Genomic DNA, 22,577 nt, shown 5'->3' with positions numbered 1-22,577 from the left:
TCATGATTTCTGTTTTTGTCATTTCCCCCAATTTCGTGTAATTATGCATGCTTGAGAAATAGTTCATGATAATAGGTAAAGAGACAAGAAAACAAATGGATCAAGAATTAAATATTATTATAAATTTTAGGAAAATGAATAAACACAATCTATGCAAATTGGGAACCCAACAATTTATATCAAAGAGAAAAAATAAATTATAATGCTAATAGATTTTGCAAGATTAATCTAATTGATTTTAAAGTAATTTTAGGTATTTTTAGTTTTGTTACAAGTTTGGAGAATGACCTTTGATGATATTTTTTTAAAGTAGTGAACGAAGTTATATTCTACTGCCAATAGGATTTGCTCTAACGATTAACTATGTTTGTTCCAAAGGGTTGTAAGACTTACATACACAATATTAAAAAATGCGAGGATAAGGACATGCTTATTAACCAACTCCTCAAAACATTTAGACCTGAATCGATCGGTTCGATTCTTCTCAGACAATTACGACATGTATGAATCCATGGATACATTTGAAACACATATCCTTGCTCGTGTCGTTACGGCACGGGTTGAGACCTAGTAGTTATATACAAAGTATAACGTTTAGGTTTTGAACTTCGTAAATGCAACATAAACATCATTTATGGAACATGTTACTTTATTGTGCATTGGATATAGGTGTGACTTCATGCATCCTGGGGAACTATGATGGATTACATATGTTAAAACAAAGTACATATGCGAAACTTGTTTCGTAATCGAAATGAAATCAATAGGCGTTTTGGTCTAGTTTTCTATGAAGATCTATTGGATGACCAATTCAAAGCTAAAGGTGAGAACTTTGGTAGAACCGATCTTAATTTGTGTTGAAATTTATGGTAAAAATGATCCTTAACTAATTTTGGATACACGTTTGTGATGCTGCTAGATCAAAAACGTTGGAGGCTTCCAGCAGCGATCAAAATATTTTCCCCAAAAGAAAAAGAGTTTCATGTTTTCCTAAGTAAGCATAACGAGGGCCCACTCCATAAACTGAACCTTTGGTTCCGTAAAAAGTAATAACCTTGCTAGGTAGCATGCTTAGAAGTTAATAGGCATGCTTTTTCTTTTTCTTTTTCTTACGAGGTGAGCATTCTTAATGTTTAAGGTATCAATAAATTTTAATACGAAAAGTCAAACCTATGAATCGGATCCAGCACCAGAATTATTGAAAAACAATTTAGCTACGACCATGGAGATGTCGATCCATTCAAATTACCATCATGACCCCATAAAACTCTAAAGGATCATTATTTAAATGCACCTTTAAAATTAGCATTATGATCCCATAAATTTTTAAATAAGCATTATTTAACATTTTAATACTTTTCGGATTTTCTTCCATTGAAAGAATATTTATTACCGTACTGCTCGGTTGAACTCATGAGTGATGATATGTCAAGCTTGTTGTCAAATTATTTAGATGAACAAATTATATATTGATTTATAGTCTACTAACTAAAGTCAGTCTCGAACTAGGATTAGAGCATGATCTTTGAATTTCAGAATTCACCGAATAAGCCTTAAGGATTTGAGAGTGAAGATCACAAACACATTTGTGAGAAATTCATCAGCAAAGGTATATGGAGATTGACTATCTTATTTACTCATTATTTCTATCATTCTATTTACCGAGACAATGTTATATGACTCAAGTGAAAAGGCGGGGATCTAACAACACCACCCAATATTTCACTTAGCAATCTGTATGGACTAACTCCGAAATACTTTCTAGAGAATCAACTAGACAGTCAGACTCAATCTAGGTAAAAGTATCTCAAGGAGTTAATATCTCTCTCTTGTTTTGATTTACTCGAGCTAATAGAAATCAACGAGTCTTTAATCAAACACAAGAGTTAGAATACGGGCATCCAACTCAAAACCAATTGGCAATGAGTGGAGAGGCCCTAAGGGATTATAAAGCGCAGGATCTTAGATGCCCAGACAATGTGGGACTAATAATCTCAACACGCCCCCTCACGTGTAGCTTCGTTGGGTCTAACACGTGGACAATTAAATCGGGTGACGCGGAGTAAAGGCGCGGTCAAAGACTCGTTGCAAATAGCCTGCTCTGATACCATGTTAGAATACGGGCATCCAACTCAAAACCAATTGGCAATGAGTGGAGAGGCCCTAAGGGATTATAAACCGCAGGATCTTAGATGCCCAGACAATGTGGGACTAATAATCTCAACAACAAGGAATAATTTGGATGGTACCAAAGACCAATATCCAAGGATCAATCAATGACAATCAACAACCAAAGGTTGGATTAATCTAATTGATGATTTAATGCACAACCTTAATTATTTCAATTATAAAGATAAAACAATATAATACGAAACCTGAAATAACACAGATACCAGAAATTTTGTTAACGAGGAAACCACAAATGCAGAAAAACCCCGGGACCTAGTCCAGATTGAACACACACTGTATTAAGCCGCTACATACACTAGCCTATTCCAAGCTAACTTCGGACTACACTGTAGTTGAACCCCAATCAGTCTCCCACTGATCCAAGGTACAATTGTACTCCCTACTCCTCTGTTCCCAGAAGGATACTGCGCACTTGATTCCCTTAGCTGATCTCACCCACAACTAAGAGTTGCTACGACCCAAAATCGCAGGCCTTGACGATAAAAAAATCTGTCTCACACAGACAAGTCTATCAAAGGATCAATCTGTCTCCCACAGAAAAATCCTAAAGTTTTTGTTCCGTATTTTGATAATAATCAAGGTGAATAGGAACTAATTGATAATCCGGTCTTATATTCCCGAAGAACAGCCTAGATAAATCAATCACCACACCACAATCTTAATCGTATGGTAGCGAAACAAGATGTTGCGGAATCACAAACAATGAGACGAAGATCTTTGTGATTCTTTTTTATATCTTGCCTATCGAAGATATTAATCTCAAGCCAATCAATCTGATTGTACTCGTACGATAGAAGGTGTAAGATCAAATCACACAACTACTATAAAAGTATTATCGGTCTGGCTTCACAATCCCAATGAAGTATTTAAGTCGTTAACCTGGTTTTAGAAGAAGAAAACCAAAGGTTAAAGGAGACACGACCCTAGCATGCAAACTAGTATAACACGTGAAGTGTGGGGATTAGTTTTGCAGAGTTGCTAGACGTCCCCTTATATAGTCTTTCAAATCAGGGTTTCGCATTGGTCACAAAGTAAACGATATCCACCGTTAGATGAAAACCTGATTTAGATTCAAGCTAATATTTCTCAAACTTTAGATCGAAAACTTAGATTGTTATACACAAATGAAACGCACGCTTCTAGGTTTGTTAACCGTACCCAAATGTGTACATTTTTGGTTCAACAATAGTTAACCAAAGGTTAGCCATATGAGCATTTCATACCAACCATATTATTCTTCTTCACCATAACTAGTTCAAATGACTCAAATGAACTAGTTAGAGAGTTGTTCAATTGCAAGGAAATCTTATGTACTACACAAGATACAATTGAAGCAAAGATGATTTGATTCACTCGAATCGGTTCATGAACTTTATAGCCATGGTTTGCAAATTGCATTCCTTAGTCTTTATAAGTTTAAGTTCAGAAATCATCTTCAGATATATAACATTCTTAAGTTCGCACACTAGGTTTGCGGACTTAAGAAACCGGGCAGAGTTTACAAATTCCAGCAGAAAATCTCGGCAAAGACTTTCCGCCGGTTCGCGGACTGGGTTCGTGGACTGGTACTCACGTAATAAGTTTGTGAACTCCAGTAGAATTTCTCAGGATGAGAAGTTCGGCAGTTCGCGGACTTGGCAACAAGCCATTCTTCCGGTTTCTCTTGATCAACAAAGTTTGCAAACATTGGTTCAAGGGATAGGACTTATGCACATATGTGTTTCACAACAATACTTATGTCCATTATTGGTTATGTAATCTAAGCTCTCATTCCAACCATTGAAACATTCTTAGAGGACATTATATAGTTGTTACACCATTTCTCGTCAAAGCAATTTTCAAAGTGATTGAAACATATCATGAGTTTCGTCACTAGGTAAAGATAAACATGGTCGAAGCGAAACACTTACCAACACATATTTCGAGATATAGATAGGCGAGTATACTCGGATCTAAATACCAAATGTGTATAATCTAAGTCTATATATAGCATACGACTTTTTGTCTCAAGAAGTAGGAGATAGAGTAGATAGACTTTTGAGTGACAGATAAGTTCAAGTCTTCACATACCTTTTTGTCGAGAAGTTCCACCGGTTCCTTGAGTAGTTCTTCTTCTTGTATGATGAATCGCCATGAAGTCCTTGAGATCAACTACACTTTCTATCCTAGTCCGAGACTTAGCTATAGTAGACTAGAAATCAAGACTTTTAGTTTTGATCACTAACATTGAAAAATATGCTTGAGATAGCAACAGATGCGAGTTCGAGCGAGTAATGCTCTAACATCTAGTGTGACGCTGAATTGCAAAGAAGAAGTTTCGAGTTTGAAACCGGCTACGTGAATTCAATTTAAAATGGAATGGGTTATTGCTCTTTTTTCTTTTTATTTTCTTTTTGTGTTGTTTGCTTTAGGCCGCTGGTTCTTCTTAGCTTGAGTTTTACAATTTGGAATCTGTCTTGGTTGAAATTTTATTGAGTTTGAGTTCTGTCTCCGTCTTGTAGGCAGTCCTCCTCAAAAAAAAAAAGTCACTTTTTATGTTGAGGTTTTTGCACCGAAAGATAAAAGAAAACCTAAAATCAACAGCTAAAAACTAAAGAATGGACAACATGTCCCATTTACATCGAACAAATCTTAGTAAGGTAAAAACCAAAGCTTCAAACTATGATGAAACGGCTCGTGATTAGCCCTTCACTTCTAATAAAAAAAAGCCTTTTCAGTGGTTGTTTTCTATAGAAAATTTATTGTATAAATATATACGAAAGCCGGACAAAAGAAATCAGGGACAGGCCTGTGAAGGGCTAACCCAGACTATAGCCCGTCCCTGAATTTAGCCCAATAAATATTTAGTAGACATTTGATTTGACTGATTTTTGTTCATAGCCAGTTAGCCTACTCGATAAACTAATTAGCCCATTTAATTTCATTGAGCAAGCCTGCTATCATAAATTATTACCAAGCCCACTATCGTTAATGTGTGTGTTAAATTAATGATTGAAGATTTGAATTCACTGATATGATGAACAGTTTTAGGATTTTACAGTATTACTCAAATATCTTAATCTAAAAATAATTTCAAGAATGACATTTCTATTTTTTTTTAATCAAGCTTGGCTGTCTGGTTTAGATTGTGTTGAGTAGATACAGACCCTGTTGTTTCTTTGCCGCACATCAGTTCATGTAAATGGAACAAATGAGAATGTGCCAAATGAATACTTTCAAGAAAATGTACTGCGCTAACAGTCATTAAACACTTATGTCTAGTAAAATATCAGATTCAGAAATTATGAAACCATATTAGTGATTGCAAGCCGTTATCTTAGAAAAATCACCATCCTGTTTGGTCAAAGGAGAAGTCAAATATTGACTAACAACTTCCTTAAACCCATTTTCACAAGTAACTGAAGCATCCATGGCAGCGCTCATTTCTATATTAGCACTGCTATAATCTTTATCCTGAAAGTATTGCATAGCCTCTGGAATGAAATCAAGAGCATCCTCATAAAGATCTAAACAACCTTCTAAATATGGCTTTGCAGCTGGTAATTCTTTCCCATCTTTCAAAATTTGAGCAATATAAGAATGAACAGATGTTGCATTTTGTAGACATAATTGCATTGATATGATTCCAAGTTCCAAAAGATCATGAGCATCTTTAGTTGCAGGGTTTGCTGAAAGAGATGCAACACAAAAATCATACTTGAGTTGGGGATCAGTTGTTGATACATTCTCACATAAATCACTGACTAAAGCACCATTTACACCATGATCAAAGGAGTTTCGAATAAGAAAAACAATGAAGATAGAAGACAGGGAAAGCAATGAGAATGATTGATTCATCTTTTTGTTTAAGGCTTTTGAAAAAGGTGACCTCCTTTTTTTTTCTTTTGAAAAACTTTGTTGTAATGATATTCGTTTACATTTTTTATAGGCATAATTTGGCTAAAGTTCATTACAAGCTGTATAAATTCTTTAAAGAGATAACGTATGGTATTAAAGAGGTATCGAGAATTTTGCGAATTTTAGTTACTTTTAAAGATTTATGGTGGATTTTACGCTGAATTTAAATTTCATGTAGTACTACTAATATAGTAATAGGCGAAACAATAATAGGCCGAATTTGGTTATAGCTGCGCGCACCATGCAAGCAATATTAGTTCTCTGAAGAGGTAATAGGAGGTACTAGAGAGGTACTAGACATTTCTGGTGCAATAATAAACCTATCTGTCAGGTATCACGCAGGGGACAACGGTCGGGCTCAATCTTTTTGTGGCTATTGCTTATATATATGTCATGTCAGAGTCAGTTAGGGGTTACCTCCCTGCACTGGCACTGGGGATTAGAATTAAAAAACTACACAGCGGGAGTTCCCCAGTCAAGGACGGGTTAGGAATCTGTTTTGCATTAGGATTCTGAATTGTTGAGATGAAATACAATATTTATATATAGTAATAAGATCCCTTAGAGCCAAGGCAAAGCAGAATTTTTGGTTCTGCCAGAAGTTAGGAGCGATGTCAAGTATTCCAGAAGACATCCATCTCGAGATCCTTTTAAGGGTAGCAGTAAAATCAACGTGTTTTTTGTTTGTTTGTTTTTTGACTTAGAAAGGGAAATGTAATATAAAAGTCAGCACATCACCAAGGTGGTAAATGGCTGAGAAGAGAATACAAGAAAAGGCTCAATTATAGTAGAGCCACTGCAAAAGAAAGAAATGAAAAACCCAAGAATTCTAATGCATTACTGCTTCCTGTTATACAAAACAGAATCAAGTGAAACTCCCTTAAAATATCTGTTCTCAAACACCAGTTGTAGATGAACATCTTTACACTGTTAATGATTACCTTCATAGTGTTATATCTTCCATTAAAAAGTCCTCCATTACGCTCAATCCAAACCGCCCACCAAATTGCAAATGGAATTATATCCCAAATGTTGTTTTTGATATTGTTTGCTTTTCCTTTTTTCCTTCTCCATTCCCAAATAGTCTGCCTAACTGTTTGGTGAAAATCCCATTGCAGATCATAACACTTCATGAAAAATAGCCAAATAACTCTTGTGACTTCACAATGTAAAAACAGATGATGGTTTGACTCAGCTGCTTTCTTGCATACACCATAATTGAATTCCTATAAGAGTCTTGTGTTGGGGCTGCATTGTAACATAGAGTCCAAACAATTTTTTTTACCTTTTGTGGAATTTTTGGATTCCAAAGTGATTTGTAAGGAAACTGCAACAGTCCATCAGCCTCCATAACTTTATAGCAGTCTGCAACAGAAAATCCATGTCTTCCATTCTGCCAAACTCTCTGCAACGTTCCATTCTGCAACGTTTGTATGTAAGTGTGTTTGCAAGAGTTGGTTTCAAATAACTTGTAACCCTAGTTTTGTCAAAAACCACCTTAATGTTTCTACCCAAAGAAACAACGATCGTCTAGTGATTGAAAGTAATAACGGGTATGGATTTTATTCCGAAAGTTACGATTCATTATTACCATCGTTGAATAAAACTGATCCTCCTGTTGTTGTTGACATGGATTTTCCATACAAATCTTTAAATCGTGATAATCGTGAGATTAATGTGTGGGGTTCATGTAATGGCTTAATATATGGCTGGAATGATAAGTTGCACTTATTTTTTCTGTGGAACCCAGCCACAAAGGAATACAAGATATTACCCATATCACAAGATGCATACTATTGCTTCGACGGTTTTCATTGGTTTGGTTATGACTGCAAGATGGACGACTACAAGTTGGTAGATGTTATTTACAATCGAGATAGTAATGAGAGTTCTGCAGTTCAAGTTTATTCTTTAAAATCAAACTCATGGAAAAGCTTGCAACCAATCAAAAAGTATGTGTTTAATTTAAAAAAAACCTGGGGTGCAGTTTAATAGAGCTCTTCATTCGTTAGCAACAAATGTGATGGTCTCATTTAATATCAGTGAAGAGAGATTTGAAGAAGTGCAACTACCAATGCCACTACCATTTGAGGGTATGATTGGACTGTTGAAAGGGTGCCTCTGTATATTTGGTCGTAATGAAAAAAAAAGAAGAGAAGTATGGGCAATGCAAGATCATGGAGTTTCAGAATCTTGGACTAAACTTAAAATCATTCGGCTTTTTAAAAATGTCTCTATGAATTTTATCGGGTCTTTAAATAATGGTGAGAGCCCATTTAAGGACCGAATTACGCGTGACATATATTCATATGACCTAGAGTATGAAACTGCTGGAAAAGGAAAAATCCGTGGTTTTATGGTGGAAGGAACAGTGAGTTATAATGAAAGCTTAGTTTCACTAAACTCTAGTGCTGCTGTGGCAACAAGTGGAAAGACAGAAATCACTCGAAAATCCAAAAAGAAGAAGACTAAGAAGAGAAAACGTTGAATATGATGATATTTATTGTCTCGTTAGTTTGTGTTCTTTTAATTCTTCATAAACACTCTTTCATTCGTGCTCTGTTCCATGTGCATGCTTGAATCGTCCAATATTTTGTAGTTCTACAACGATAGTAAATTCATGTTTATTGATGCAATGTCAGTCTCTCCAATGTTTACACTCATTTTGCACGCTCTGTAGTTGGTCACACTGAAAACATTAGTTGATGGTAAAGTCAGTACTTTCACTTGAGTGCCATGATGAAATTAGTCTCTCATTCATGTAGATCTTTTTTCTGGGGCAATGCCCGAAAGTATATATATATGATAAGCTACCAAAATATTCCATGCTTACTGCTAGTTGCCTGGTTCAGATATTCTTGTTCTTGCTTTCACTGCTTTTCTCACCTTGGTTGACTCTTTTATCACTGGCCATAACTTAAGCTTGTGCACGTAGGAAATTGTCATTGTTTGGTAGGTTCATCAGCTTTTCCCTCTAGGTGCATGGATGACTGCAGAAGGAGTTAATGCAAATGCTTGCCATCAAATGATTTTGTTTGCTTTGGGAGTGGTTGGTACTTGATAGTCCAGAGATACAGATATTAAAGCCCATCTTATCTGATGTGGGCCAAAACTCAAAATTGGACGGACGTACCATCCAAAATCTTGGAACATCAATTCATGTAAATGAATTAATGAAACAAATGAAAAGGTGCCAAATTAACACTTTCCAATGGAGATGTATTAAACCAACAGTTATTAAAATTCATCGGTACAGTTACGTCTAGTAAATTAGATCAGAAAATTACTAAACCATATTAGTAATGGTAAGAGAAATAGCAGTTAGCTGAAAGAAATCACCATCTTGTTTGGTCAATGGAGAAGTCAAATCAAATTCCTTAAACACATCTTCACAAGTAACTGAAGCATCCATGGCAGCACTCATTTGTATATTAGAACTGCTATAATCTTTAGCCTTGAAGTATTGCATAGCGTTTGGAATAGAATCAAGAGCATCCTCATAAAGATCTAAACAATCTTCTAAACATGGCTTTGCTGCTAGTTCTCCTTTCCCGTCTTTCAAAATTTGAGCAATATAAGAATGAATAGATGTTGCATTCTGTAGACATATTTGCATTGATATGATTCCAAGTTCCAAAAGATCATGAGCATTTTTACTTGCAGGGTTTGCTGAAAGAGATGCAACACAAAAATCATACTTGAGTTGGGGATCCCTGGTTGATGCATTCTTACAAAAATCACTGACTATATCACCATTTACACCATAATCAAAGGAGTTGAGAACAAGAAAAACGACGATGATTGAAGACAGGGAAGGCAATGGGAATGATAGATTCATCTTTTTGTTTGGACTTTTCTAAAAGGTGATCTCCTTTTTCTTTCTTTTGAAAAACTTTGTTATAATGATATTCGTTTACATTTAATTTATTGACCATTTTGGCTAAAGTTTCTCCATTGATAGTTGTATAAATTCTTTAAAGAGGTAATACATTGCATTAAAGAGGTATTACGAATTTTTGGCACTTTTAAAGATTTATTCCGGGTCGGGATCCCCTGTCCGTGGTTTCTCTATACCCTCGTGTCCCACTAATTATAATACAACACTTGTCCTAAAAATACTCACCAAATATTACTCCGTTATCTTTCAAAAATGGAATGTTACCTGTAATAAAGTATTTTTTGATCATAATTAATTTTTCCATCTTTTGATTGATTTTGAATAGCAAAGGAGAAGAAGGAATGAAAAGGTATTTTGTAGACATACAGTCTAAAATATTACCGAGAATAGGATAGTGGTTCTTCCATGACAATAGGAGTTTCAACGTGACAAATATATGCTGGGGAGAGTAGTTTGAATTTTTTATGTTCTCTGAATTCAATTCTCTAAACTGTCGTCGCTCTTTGCTTCCGACATTAGATCCTTACTAACTGAACAGAAATTGGAGTCTAACTCCTTCACTTTTTCACACTTACAAAAAATAATTATGGAATCATAACTGCATATTAGTCTATATATGTACGATCAATAATCTTGTATCACCATTAATTACAGACTTACAGTTCTTTTATGATCAGGGATCTAGTAGTTACTATGCAAAAAAACTAATTGATATGTCATTTGGTAGTCTGATTGAAGGCTAAACTCTGTGGATTAGTAAAGTTTTTTTTTCCCCTACACCTTGAGATCTCTACCATTTTCTGATAATTAAAGGAAAAAAAATCTCAAAATCTTTAATATTGTCACAATAATCAAATCCCAAACGTAAGGATGAAGATGCACAAATTAAATACTGGAATATACCTAACGTCAGTGGTAACGGTGTTGATTAGGTAATAATTCTGTTGACAAGTGTTCGATTATAATTGGAGTGACATGGGGGGATACGCGAAAGGGGGACAGGGGATCCGGAGCCATTCCCCCCATTACAAGCCAAATTCACGTAGTAATACATTAATTGGCGAAATTCTTGGGATACTGATTGATTTTATTAGAGATTTTGTGCCCGTGCTACGTTCGGGCGGACCCGAAAACAATCTACCATATTTTTATTTTTTTTACTTTTAACCATATTTTTTGTTTGGTGTGATGTACACTTCGCCTCGTCCCGTCGTGCATTTTTATTTGATGTCGAGGGGTTTCTCCACGCCCCTTGGCTTAGGATTTTTGATTAGTTGTGGCTCGGCTTCGCCTCGCTCCGTCCCAATGCATGCTTAGGATTTTTGATTTTGTGTGGCTCGGCTTCGCCTTGCACGGTCCCGATACATGCTTGGCTCGGCTTCGCCTCGTCCCGATGCATGCTTAGAATTTTTGATTCGGTAAGTCGCACGTTGCTTTCTACCACATCGTTTTAAACGAATCGTTTAGGATTTTTAATTTGATGTGGCTCGGCTTTGCCTTGCACAGTCCCAATGCATGCTTGGCTCGGCTTTGCCTCGCCGCATCCCGATGCATGCTTAGAATTTTTGATTCAGTAAGTCGCACGTTGCTTTCTACCACATTGTTTTAAATGAATCGCTTAGGATTTTTAATTTGCCGTGGCTCGGCTTCGCCTTCCCGTCGCTTAGGAATTTTGATTTGGTGTGACTCGCCTTCGCCTCGCCCCGTCCCGATACATGTTTAGGATTGGGGTAACTATTTCTTTTAGAATTGTATACATTTTGGGTATCTATGTAATTGTTAGGAGGTGGCGCTCACCTCGTAAGGTTAACGGTGAATCTCACCTCGCCTCGTCCCAATGAATGCTTAGGATTTTTTATTTGGTGTGGCTCGGCTACTCCTCGCCCCGTCGTTTAAGATTTTTGATTTGGTGTGTCTCGGCTCGGCTCGCCCCGTCCCGATGCATTTTTGATTTGGTGTTGTACGGCTTTGCCATGCCCCGTCACGATATATTTTTGAACTGATGTGACTCGGCTTCGTCTCGTCTCATTGCTTAGGATTCTTAACAAAACTAGCATGTAACCCGTGGTATACATTTGGTTCCTCGAGAACTTTTGAATAGGTATGGCAGGGATTTTCTCCGCCATGTCACAATGCATATTCTCTTGACAAAACTGATACATAACCCTAACATTGAATTTCTTTTGCTTTGAATTTCACTATACTTTTGCTTTGGCTTTCACTTATTCCCGATATTTGCAAGATTCCAAACAAAATATTCATAGTTTTCAGTAAATCCATTGGCCATATTAAACAAAATGTACTTCGAACCATAATATATATACAAGCCTTCGAATCATCTCTGCAAATTCACACTCTCTTTCACACACTGATTTTTGACTACTTGCTGAGTCTAAAATCATCATACAATCTAACAGATGCCATAGTGAACTCATAGACAACAATCAAACAAAAATAGACAATCATACATTTTAAAATGTTCAAATTACTGAGCATAAATGGTGCCTTGACCAAAATTCTTTAATATGAACATCAGTAAACAAAGGTGTTACTGGAAATATCTCAGTCCAAGCATCAACCATTTCCAAATGGAACATCTGAGATCTGAGGACACCTTCTGCATGTGTAGAGACTAAATTTGATAAATAAAAAAAGAAAACAAAAAGGAAAAGGGTTATTTGGTGTTCGGTAATCATATTTTGTCCAATATTAGTGTTTAGTTTAATTTTTGTCCAATTTAGGGTTTGGTACTTGAAAATGACGTTGACTCGTATTGACCGGGTTAATTTCTCTTTACAAATTATTAAAAAAGTTATATGAAATTAAATTACTAAACGAATTTACAATCGTACCATTCACTTTATTAACATTTACACTACATAATAATCAGGAAAGTGTGAACCCATCTTTTCTTCGTTCTGCAAACACTTCGTCGGCGCCGCTCTATCACTACCACCGCAAACTTCATACCCCACTGCAAACTTCATACCTGTGTTGTAACATATGACCATCATGAGATCAACTTTCCACTTACAGATAAAAAAGAAGCTAACCATTCAGAAATCAGCAAAATTCCAAATGGAAAAAAAAAAGAAGCAAAAAACGTTCACCATTATATCAAACCCATCGATCCAGTTAACAACTCCATAAATAAAATGAGGGGAAAATTACTACCACTGAATTGCATAAGCCATTCCATATCATTTCTCACTATACCCTTCTGAAACCCAGTTAGATTAGTGAATCTGCGAGAAGAACCAATGATTCCCTCGTATCTCATCAAAATCGTCAATCGAAACCCTAATAAAATCACAAATAAAATATGAACTGAATACCTATTTAATCGATACTTTCATTAACTCAAGTTGAAACCCAAAACTAATCGAAACCCTAATTTAAGTTCTCATTTGAAACCGCAATTATTCAAAACAAAGAAACCCTTACTGAACGTAAATTGCACCATAACTAAATGAAACCTTAGGGTTTAGATTTCTGCAACAATGGTTTTCTTTATCGTTTGATCCAGGTAAATCGATTGTTGATATACGATGGTTTTAATGAAAATAAAGAAATCACAGAGGTTCTCTATAAAGTGGAGACGGCAGTAGCAGGGAGATAATACAGAAGAGAAGAATCTCTTGTGAATAAGAGAGAAGACAATGGGATATCGGACCGTAGACTTTTTTTTGTTACAACCGTTGGATCCTAGATCCCTTTAGGGATACAAATGTAAACAAGTATTTTACAGTATTTTTATTCTATAAAATTAATTAAATTCTAATCACAAACAGTCAACGAAGTTCAACGTCAATTCCAAGTACAAAAGTCTAAGCTGGAAAAAAGTTAGACCAAACATTAACATTGGACAAAATGTAAGTATCAAATACCCCAGAAAAAAAAAAAAAAATCATTCACGGGAGCCGTCCCGAAATGGTGCTCGTGGCAACCATGATTTACAGAAAAAGCCAAGGAAACAGTGATTTATGCAATCCCAGTCACATACAAATGCACATTTGCACATAGAGATGATCAAAATATCCACTGAAATATGTTAAGCTCGAACCACAACTGTCAACAATGAGAATCATATACACATCTCTAACAACAAAAAAATAATGAAAAGATTAATAAAAATTGAAATCTTAGTTACTTACATTTATCAAACAACTAGTTTATGAGTTCAGTTTCATCGATCTATACATACTTGGTTAAATAAACACTGAATAGCTCATTTGTCGGTGCAGTTAGGCCTATCTAGCAGTTCTGGTTTATTGCTGACACAAACCCACTTTCTTACTTCGTATTTCAATTTTTTTCCTCCCTGTAATCAAATTTTCACCCGTACATACTCACATACTTCACATACCATTTATCATGTATCTTCTAATTATACTGATATCAGATACTTGAATTCTCTTTTCTGTGATAATAAAACATGTTTATGCTTCGCTCCATCAGTTCTTCCTGCTTCCCCTGCCAACAACATTTTTCCTTTGCATGCCAATTCATGATCAATATTTTTTGACCAAGCAAAACCAAGGAAAGTTGGTGATTAGGTGCGAAAAAACACTATATATCAAAACACCAATACTTTGCTTATCGAATTAAAAAGAAAAAAACTGCGCGCTAGCTAATTATACAACTTGGGAAGGCAGAAGAATCAGTGTTGACAGCCATCAAACAAAACATAGTAAGAATGGTACTCCCTTTTTGATGAATAGAAACATCGTTTGAACAAATCTATTGCAGCATTATGCTCTCCCTTTTTCCTATTGGTCTTATTGCGGACATTGTTCTTCAAATGCTGGTAACAAAAACCATGATGGAAAGTTGGAAAAACATAACAAATACCTTGGATCAAACCTTCATGGATCCGAAATAAAAGTTAATACCCGAGGATTCAAGATAGATTTTAATTTCTCCAAGAACCAATGCCAATTGTCAATAGTTTCACGTGAAACGATACTGTATGCAACTTCTTCTGTTGCAAACTTGAAATTAAAATAAATCTCCATCCATATGGTACATGAACTTCCCCAGCCTTTCAACAACAACAACAAAAGAATGAATAAGCCCGAGATGACAAATTGAAATAAAAACATATGAGTTCGAATTGAACATGAATATAATACAATTAACCGTGACAGTGAATTTACAGAGATTAGAGAGCAAAATCAAAATATAACATAAAAAAGGAGCAAATCCTATTCTTTCTCTGTATGATCGGATTTGATTACCCACAACTATAAAATCAAAAACCAAAAATCAGCAAACCCTATTCTTTCTTTGAATGATCGTATTTGATAACCCACAACTATAAAATCAAAAACCAAAAATCATGTTTATACAAATACGAAATAAAAATAATATTATGAATAACGAATTATAAAAACTCATATCTAATTAAGAATTCAAAGAAGAATTAATCCTATCCTCCGGAGTTGAGAATGAGGAACATTCAGGAAGAAAAGCAAATGGTTAGACTTAGGCTTTACCAGTTGTTTTGAGGTAAAAACTGATTCTGCTATTTTTGGTAATTTAGGGTGTGTTGATAAGAAACGAGTTCAAACCCTAAAAAAATGCACTGCACGGGAATGCTTTTAGGTTCGAGAAATCAATCTGTAAGACTCTGGCCTAAACCAAGAAATGGCCGTTCCAGATTCAATTCGGTCACAAAGTGAAGGAGAAGGGTTGATCTTAGGGAGGGAAGCGGAGAAGGTGTTTGAGATCAGAGTGTTGAACTATGAAGGTGTGGCTGTTTATGACTTGTGTATCATAAAATGGTTTCCGGCTACTTGTGTTTGTAACATTTGTGTTCTCCTTTGTTGAAATATGTTTAAATTCTATTTATACAAGTCATTGAGCGCACTCCTGATCTCGTAGGAAGTGAAGGAAGTTAAGTAGTGGAGTAATGGAGTTGTGTAAGAGGTGGTGATCATTGTGTGATCACACCTTCACCCACTACTCCATCATTACTAACTGTCCGTCTTTTCGTAGCACGTTCTCGTAATGGGCGCGTTGCACGCCGCTGTAAACCGCCAGACCAATACCCCAGTAAAGCATCCCCCAGTTTGTGACATGTTTGATGTCTCGAATAAGTGGGTCAAGTCGTGGGACCCGCCGCGGAGAATATAAAATATTGTATGCACTCGATGCATGTGAAGCATCGCATTTAAGCAGCTCAAACTAATCGATGTGTATGAAGCATCATTGTTTTAGAGACTAATTGAATAAGTCGCGGATTAGGCGTCTTAAAGGAGGCAGCATGATCGTCTACCTTTGAGTGATCGCTTGAGGACCCTACGATCAAGTCATCACTTGGTCGATGGCCTCATGTGTAAGAGGGATGGCCGGTCTTCACAATGTTGCTTTGCTTGTTTTCGAAAAACAAATCCACACCATCCAACTAGATTAACAAAGTTGGATGGACGATATGATTTGGGGAAGTTGCATACTGCCGTTGACGCAACTTTAAGGTTTAAGGAGCCGTGTGGCCTACCCCTCTTTGGGCGCGCGTTTCGAGGCATTGATCCCTAGTTTGCGTAGGCCGTTCAATCACGTGTAAAGGTGGGTCCAAATTGATCACGTTAACACCTTCAAAATCACTTAAATCTAGATCTATGCCGCTCGTATAGGATGGCGAAGATGGATGATTGTGATCAATCTGTGACAGTTATCTACTGCCGTGACCTAAATTAGGGTTTTTGAACACAACGCGTCTGCTCAAGTTTGTGCAAGCGGTCGAGCACCCTATAGGCTTTCCATAGGCAAGTCGATCGTCCAAGGGGGAAGTGGGCCCGCCAATGACCATGCTAATACTTTTTTAATCATTCGTAGGAAGATCTAAGCCGTCCAACTAGGCTGGCTAAGTTGGGCGGACATGATGGCTTTTGAGATCGTTTTTTATAGTCTTAGTTCGTTCGAGGTTTCCTTTACGTAGCGCACACGCCCACGTTTGGGTCGGAATTTGAAGAGCTTGTGCATGGGTAACATGGGGCTCGATCAATTATAGAACTAGTGCACCCGCCGGTGATTGCTACGACGGCTTTTTGATCGCCCAAATCTCAATCTAAGACGTCCAACTTGGCTGGCCAAGTTGGACGGACGTGATGACTTTGAGACTGTCATGGTCGGTCTAGCTCGTTTAAGCTTCTAAATAGCGCGAATATCCACGTTTGGGTCGGTGCTTGAAGTTCTTGTGAATGAGAAGGAGACTACTCGATCGACTAGGGCACTAGTGGGCCCGTCAGTGGTTACTTCCAGGAGTAATCTATGCTTGTTAAATCAGCCAAGTTATGTGGCAGTGATTGTTTCTGAGACTGACATTAACAGTCTAGACTTTCTTTAAGAATAAATGTGTGCTCAATCACGACAACTTTAATTAAAAGTGTGTGAACACATCGATCTCTTTGTCAAAGAGATGTAACTCGTATGAGTATTTTTGTGCAGATCCCAATACTAACACTTTGGGAGATTCATGCTACTCTACTGAGAGTGAGTATCAATCGTCATATCATGTCAGTATTGAGAGTTCTATTGGGAACATAGCACGGAAAAAATATCAGGCGAGTCATGAATTAGTTAATAATGCTAGCGTAAAATAGAATTTACAGAATACTTGGGATTACTACTGTGCGCACCATGCTGAATGAATTTCATATATACTGAGTTGTTCAATACATGTGTAAATAAAGAGGTTTGAGCACTCGTTACTTTCAAATGGCCTTTATTCCTTTGCAGGGCGACAACGTATTAAGATACAAGGTTTTATAATTTTGACCCTAGGCTAAAAACTACCATCAACATTAAGTCCCCTGCTTAGCACGTAATAGCGACGATGTTGTGGGGTAAGCACTAGATGGTGATAGACAAGAATAAATCGAAAAGGAAAGGTATGGAAGGATTACCAGGAAACATTGATGCACTGTTAGTCCGACCATGTAGTATTGGCGCTCACGGGGCAGCTTCCATATTCAATGCATGGCACAAAAGAAAAACAATTTTTTACACTCGGATTCCAATTCGTGCGTATAAAAGGGAGGTCGTCCTTCCTACTTATTGTTCACCCGCGTATCTTCTTGCGGAAGTTGGTGCTCTGTGTTCATCTCACACAAGGTGGTGGCTGCTACTTGAATTTGGAACAACGACCCCGCATCCCAGTCATGCTGACTCAGAATCGGTTTGAACGCATTCCTTTTTGACCGTCCAACGGTCCCTTCCTGGTTTTTAAATTAGGGTTGCAACAAGAAGCATGACCTAGTTGGCGTTGAATCCTCGCTTATTGGATGAATCTTGTTACATCTTTTCAGTCTTGTTTTAGGTTTTCTGTCATGTACATATACATAGACACCCTTATTGTTCCGAGATAAAAGTTTTCCTGCTGGGATTCCCTGCTTTCATCATGTCATATAGAAGTGGATCATCTTCCTCAGCTCAGTCAGATTCTTCTGCTAAACGCAAGCGACTTGTATCCAGAGTATGATTCTGAATATTAATGATTTTGAAGTAGCGATTCTTCTTTTTCTTTTGACGTCTAATCATCATTTTCTTTCAGAGCGGCCGAATTCCTGAGCCTTGCGACGGTTCTCCTGCTCGAACTATGCGAGTCAAGAAGATCATACCGGTATATTTTCCACTAGTGAATGTGTATTTATCCGTCATCGCCGGTAGGTGACAAGATCTTCTCATTCTTCTCTTTCCTTTTTTCTTTTGCAGAGGTATCCTCTCTGGAACACGTGTAACAGTGGTTAATGATGATGATTTAACCACTCCTCCCCCTTCAAGCTCCAACTCTCCTGCTGCTGACCTAAAAGACGCTGATTTGGGTATCTCCTCATACGAGTATCCCAATGCGGGCTTGCGTTTCGATGTTCACATGAGATGTTTGTCTTCTAGTTACCGGGCTGTTGGCGGTTTTCTAGTGAGGAAGGAATTCATGCCTCTGCATGCAAAAATATGGAGAAGGTACGACCATATTGTAACTAGGAACGTGGTGAGGCACTACTCGTCTGCTTTAGTTACTAAAATGAACTGTCTCCTATCCATGATTGCCGAGATGGAAGGCGCATCCATTCGTGATGTTGCTGAATCAAGTATTGAGAAGTGGGAAGGCATGATATCTACCTGTGAATCCATGGAGTTCAACGTGGGCTGGCTGCGGCAGTGCCTTGATGTTATCAAAGTTGATCGAGATGGTATCATCGCCAATGTTGTCCTACGAAATCCATCTTGGAATAAGAGAAGGCCTTGGCTGCGGAATCTGAGAAGGTGGAGCAGGCGATCCGAGACTTGAAGAGTAGGACTGAAAGGTATCAAGAAATGCTGAAAATGATGCTTTCAAGGAATTACAACTTGTTGGGAGGCCTTTTCTGAGTCGTACTTTTGTCTTGAATAAGTAGGCACAATGATATTTGGATCGTTTTTTTTTTTTGGGTTTTGAACCTTGCTTTGGAAAATAAATCGCGTTGGATTTTGTTAAGTGAATGGAGTTTACATCAACATGTTTTCATTAATGGAGAATTTAATAACTGATACTTGAGAAGAGTGACAATGCCTGATTGTTGCATTGCAAGGCGGCAAGATATAGAACGATGATCGGGCGTAGTATGCCTTGAGCCATTTTCCGTTGATGACTGCTTTCAATTTACCTCCATCCTCTTTAATAATCTCGTAGTATCCAGTGTTGTAAGCCTTGTTGATCACATAGGGACCTTCCCATTTTGGAGATAATTTTAATGTGGACATGTCTTGCTGAATGTGCTTGACAGGCTTCATAACTAAATCTCCCACTTTGAAAACTCGTGGTTTTACAGCTTTGTCGTACGTTCTGGAGATCCTGCTTCTGTATGTTTGACTACGTTCTTATGCTTTATCTCTCCTGGATTCTAGGGTGTCTAACTCTACAATCCTGGAGCTCGATGCTTCGGCTTCATTCCAGAGGACCCCACTTGTTGCTGCAATCCTGGCTGACGGAATTTTAATCTCTGCCGGGAGAATCGCGTCCACACTATAGACGAGTGAGTAAGAGGGAACGCCAGTAGAACTCCTACGTGCCGTCCGATACGCCCACAATTCCAATGGTAGATGTTCGTGCCATGTCCTGAGATGATCATGCACTGTTCGACTGAGAATCTGAATTAAGGTTTTGTTGGTGCTTTCGGCTTGCCCGTTCCCCTGGGGGTAGTAGATGGTGGAGAAGATCTGCTTAATTCCATATTATTCGAGCAACTCTCGTACCTGTTTGTTGGCAAAAGGAGTGCCATTATCAGTAATGATATGTTCAGGCACGCCAAACCGACAAATGATGTGTTCCTTAATGAACTCCGTGATTGTTGTTCCGGTAGTCCCTTGTAGAGGAATGACTTCAACCAACTTGGTAAAATACTCCGTTGCGGTTATGATATAATCGTGCTATTTTGACGATGGCGCGTTGATCTTCCCAATGATATCAAGTCCCCAGCTATAAAACTTCCACGGACTACTCATCGAGTGTAAAGAAGTAGAAAATGCATGAATAAGATTTCCGTGCATTTGACATTCGTTGCATCTTTGAAAAACGCAGCAGTATCGTCTTCGAGAAATAGCTTCTTCCTTCCCCGGTGTTCGCCTTCGTGCATTTCTTTCATCAGAATCGGGATCTCCACTTCGGCCAGGCACCGTAATAGGTCGCCTCCAAAGCTTTTGCGATACTGGATTCCTCCATGAAATACGAATCTCTTGGCTCGTTGCTTCATTTTGGCTGCGTCCTTTTTGCTTGCAAGGAGTACTCCGTCACGAAGGTAATTGACATACGGCTTTCGCCAGTCCCCAGTGTGGTTCACGTTGAAAACCTCCAATTGGTGTGGAGGTATTTGACAATTGGAGTAATACCCTTGGAGTGATCGATATTGAGTCTCCATATCTGGCCAGTAGAAGCCAAGGCGTTGGAGACGTCGGTAAAGAGTCACTACCAACGTTTGTCCGCAAATTTCGTTGTGAATGCGGCTAAGTTGTAGTTGCGCTTCCTCGTCTCCAAGACATCTTGACAGAGACCCATCTGGATTCTGGTGGTACAACACTCCATGAAGCATGAAAAAGCTTTGCAGGGTTTTGAGACTGACCTTTCCTTGGGAGAGTGAACTGTTTAGCTCTTGAACGATTTGGGTCCTCCAGTCGTCAGTTTCAGCATCTTTAGATTCTGCAACCCACGTCGACGCTACAGTCCGTCTCCTCACAATCAAAGTTTCTTCCAAACCTTCAAATTGCAGCTTCGAGGCCAATGTGTCTGGGCAATCGGCGTGTTTGTTGTTATTGCGGCCAATATGAGTTATGGTCACATCAGAAAAGTAGTTCAATATCTTTTGCGCCTCGGATCTATAAGGGGCCAGCGTTACCTCCTTGAGTGAGTAGATCGACCCCATTCATCTGATTGACCGGCAGCTTAGAATCACTTCTTACTTCCAGGTGTGCGACTCCTGCTTGTTTGGCTAGTGACAATCCTATTAGGAAAGCTTCGTATTCTGCCGAATTGTTGGTGCATTGAAAGTACAACTTGAAAGAATGTGAAAAGACTTCGCCCGTTGGAGACACTAAAACTATGCCCGCTCCTCCAGTATTATACCGTCGAAATACAATATCCACGCCTCGTTTTTGATAAAAAATATTTCGGGAAATTCTCCAGGAAGGTCTTCATGTTGCGCGGTGGTTCCTTCTCCTGGGAATGCTGCTAGAAGATCTGCCACCGCTTGGCCTTTGATAGCTCTTGGAGGAGCGCATGTTATATCAAACACTGACGTTTGAAGCATCCATTTGGCCGGTCTGCCTATCAAGGATGGTTTCAAGAGTAAGAACTTGATAGGGCCATCTCTGGATATTAACACCACCTTGTTCGACAGTAGATAATGTCTGAATTTCTGCACAGCGTGAACTAGGGATAAGCATGCTTTCTCTACTTTGGGGTACCTGAGTTCAGCATCTCTCAACGTACGAATGAAGTAGTATATAAGATGTTCAATCCCCTCACCATCTTCCTGAGCAAGGAGGGATCAGACAACAGTGTCGCTAGAAGCAGTGTAGAGGCATAACTCTCTTCCTTGCATGAGAGATTTCATAACGGCGGGTGACGACAATATTTGCTGGAATGCTTCTTGTTGCTTTGTACTCCAAATGAAGATTACTCCCTTCTTCAGCAGGGGAGTGAATGCAGCGATAAGTTGGGCCAAACCTGGTATAAAACGGGATATAATTTACCTTGACCATGAAGCTTTGGAGTTCTTTCACAGTTTATGGGGGAGGCAGCGTAAGGGTAGCTTGGGTTTTGGTTGGATCGACTTTGATTCCTTCAGGGGTGACTTGGAATCCCAAAAATTTGCCGGAAGAGACCCCGAAAGCGCATTTCAGAGGATTCATCTTCAATTTGTACTCGCGACATCTTTCAAACACTTGTCGTAGGACGTCTATATGGGCTGCACGAGTTTTTGAATTGACCACTATGTCATCTACGTATTCTTCGACTTGCTTGTGCAATCATATCGTGAAAAATTGCAGTCATGGCGCGTTGATAGGTAGCACCAGCATTCTCCAAACCGAAAGGCATCACAGTATAGTAAAAGTT

The 22,577-nt window shown here is 38.2% G+C and overlaps 3 protein-coding genes across 3 annotated transcripts; 1 reads left to right on the top strand and 2 right to left on the bottom strand.

Annotated features, from left to right (window-relative positions):
- Window positions 1-7,923: 7,923 nt before the first annotated feature.
- LOC113304948 lies at window positions 7,924-8,575 on the top strand. Its single transcript, XM_026554068.1, has 2 exons — window positions 7,924-7,989; window positions 8,075-8,575. Exons 1-2 carry the CDS (start codon window positions 7,924-7,926, stop codon window positions 8,573-8,575), a joined length of 567 nt encoding a protein of 188 aa, XP_026409853.1.
- A 798-nt stretch (window positions 8,576-9,373) lies between these two features.
- LOC113304947 (putative invertase inhibitor) lies at window positions 9,374-9,925 on the bottom strand. Its single transcript, XM_026554067.1, has one exon. It carries the CDS (start codon window positions 9,923-9,925, stop codon window positions 9,374-9,376), a length of 552 nt encoding a protein of 183 aa, XP_026409852.1.
- Window positions 9,926-19,377: 9,452 nt separating this feature from the next.
- LOC113304310 lies at window positions 19,378-22,573 on the bottom strand. The gene is made up of 2 exons (XM_026553386.1): window positions 21,987-22,573; window positions 19,378-21,876 (listed from the first exon to the last, which is right to left on the bottom strand). The coding sequence occupies exon 2, from the start codon at window positions 21,382-21,384 to the stop codon at window positions 20,467-20,469; it is 918 nt and encodes a 305-aa protein (XP_026409171.1). The 5' UTR covers window positions 21,385-21,876; window positions 21,987-22,573; the 3' UTR covers window positions 19,378-20,466.
- Between the last annotated feature and the right edge of the window lie 4 nt (window positions 22,574-22,577).

This window comes from Papaver somniferum, chromosome 8 (genome assembly GCF_003573695.1).
Source record: "Papaver somniferum cultivar HN1 chromosome 8, ASM357369v1, whole genome shotgun sequence".
Classification (NCBI taxonomy): domain Eukaryota; kingdom Viridiplantae; phylum Streptophyta; class Magnoliopsida; order Ranunculales; family Papaveraceae; genus Papaver; species Papaver somniferum.
The sequence above is the reverse complement of the archived record's forward strand: the minus strand, read 5'-3'. Positions and strand labels throughout refer to the sequence as shown.

Coding starts and splice junctions, on each gene's coding strand:
- LOC113304947 (XM_026554067.1), bottom strand. CDS start 9,925: ATGAATCTATCATTCCCATTGCCTTCCCTGTCTTCAATCATCGTCGTT.
- LOC113304310 (XM_026553386.1), bottom strand. CDS start 21,384: ATGGGGTCGATCTACTCACTCAAGGAGGTAACGCTGGCCCCTTATAGA.
- LOC113304948 (XM_026554068.1), top strand. CDS start 7,924: ATGGACGACTACAAGTTGGTAGATGTTATTTACAATCGAGATAGTAAT. Junction 7,990..8,074: donor ATGAGAGTTCTGCAGTTCAA/GTTTATTCTTTA, acceptor CCTGGGGTGCAG/TTTAATAGAGCTCTTCATTC.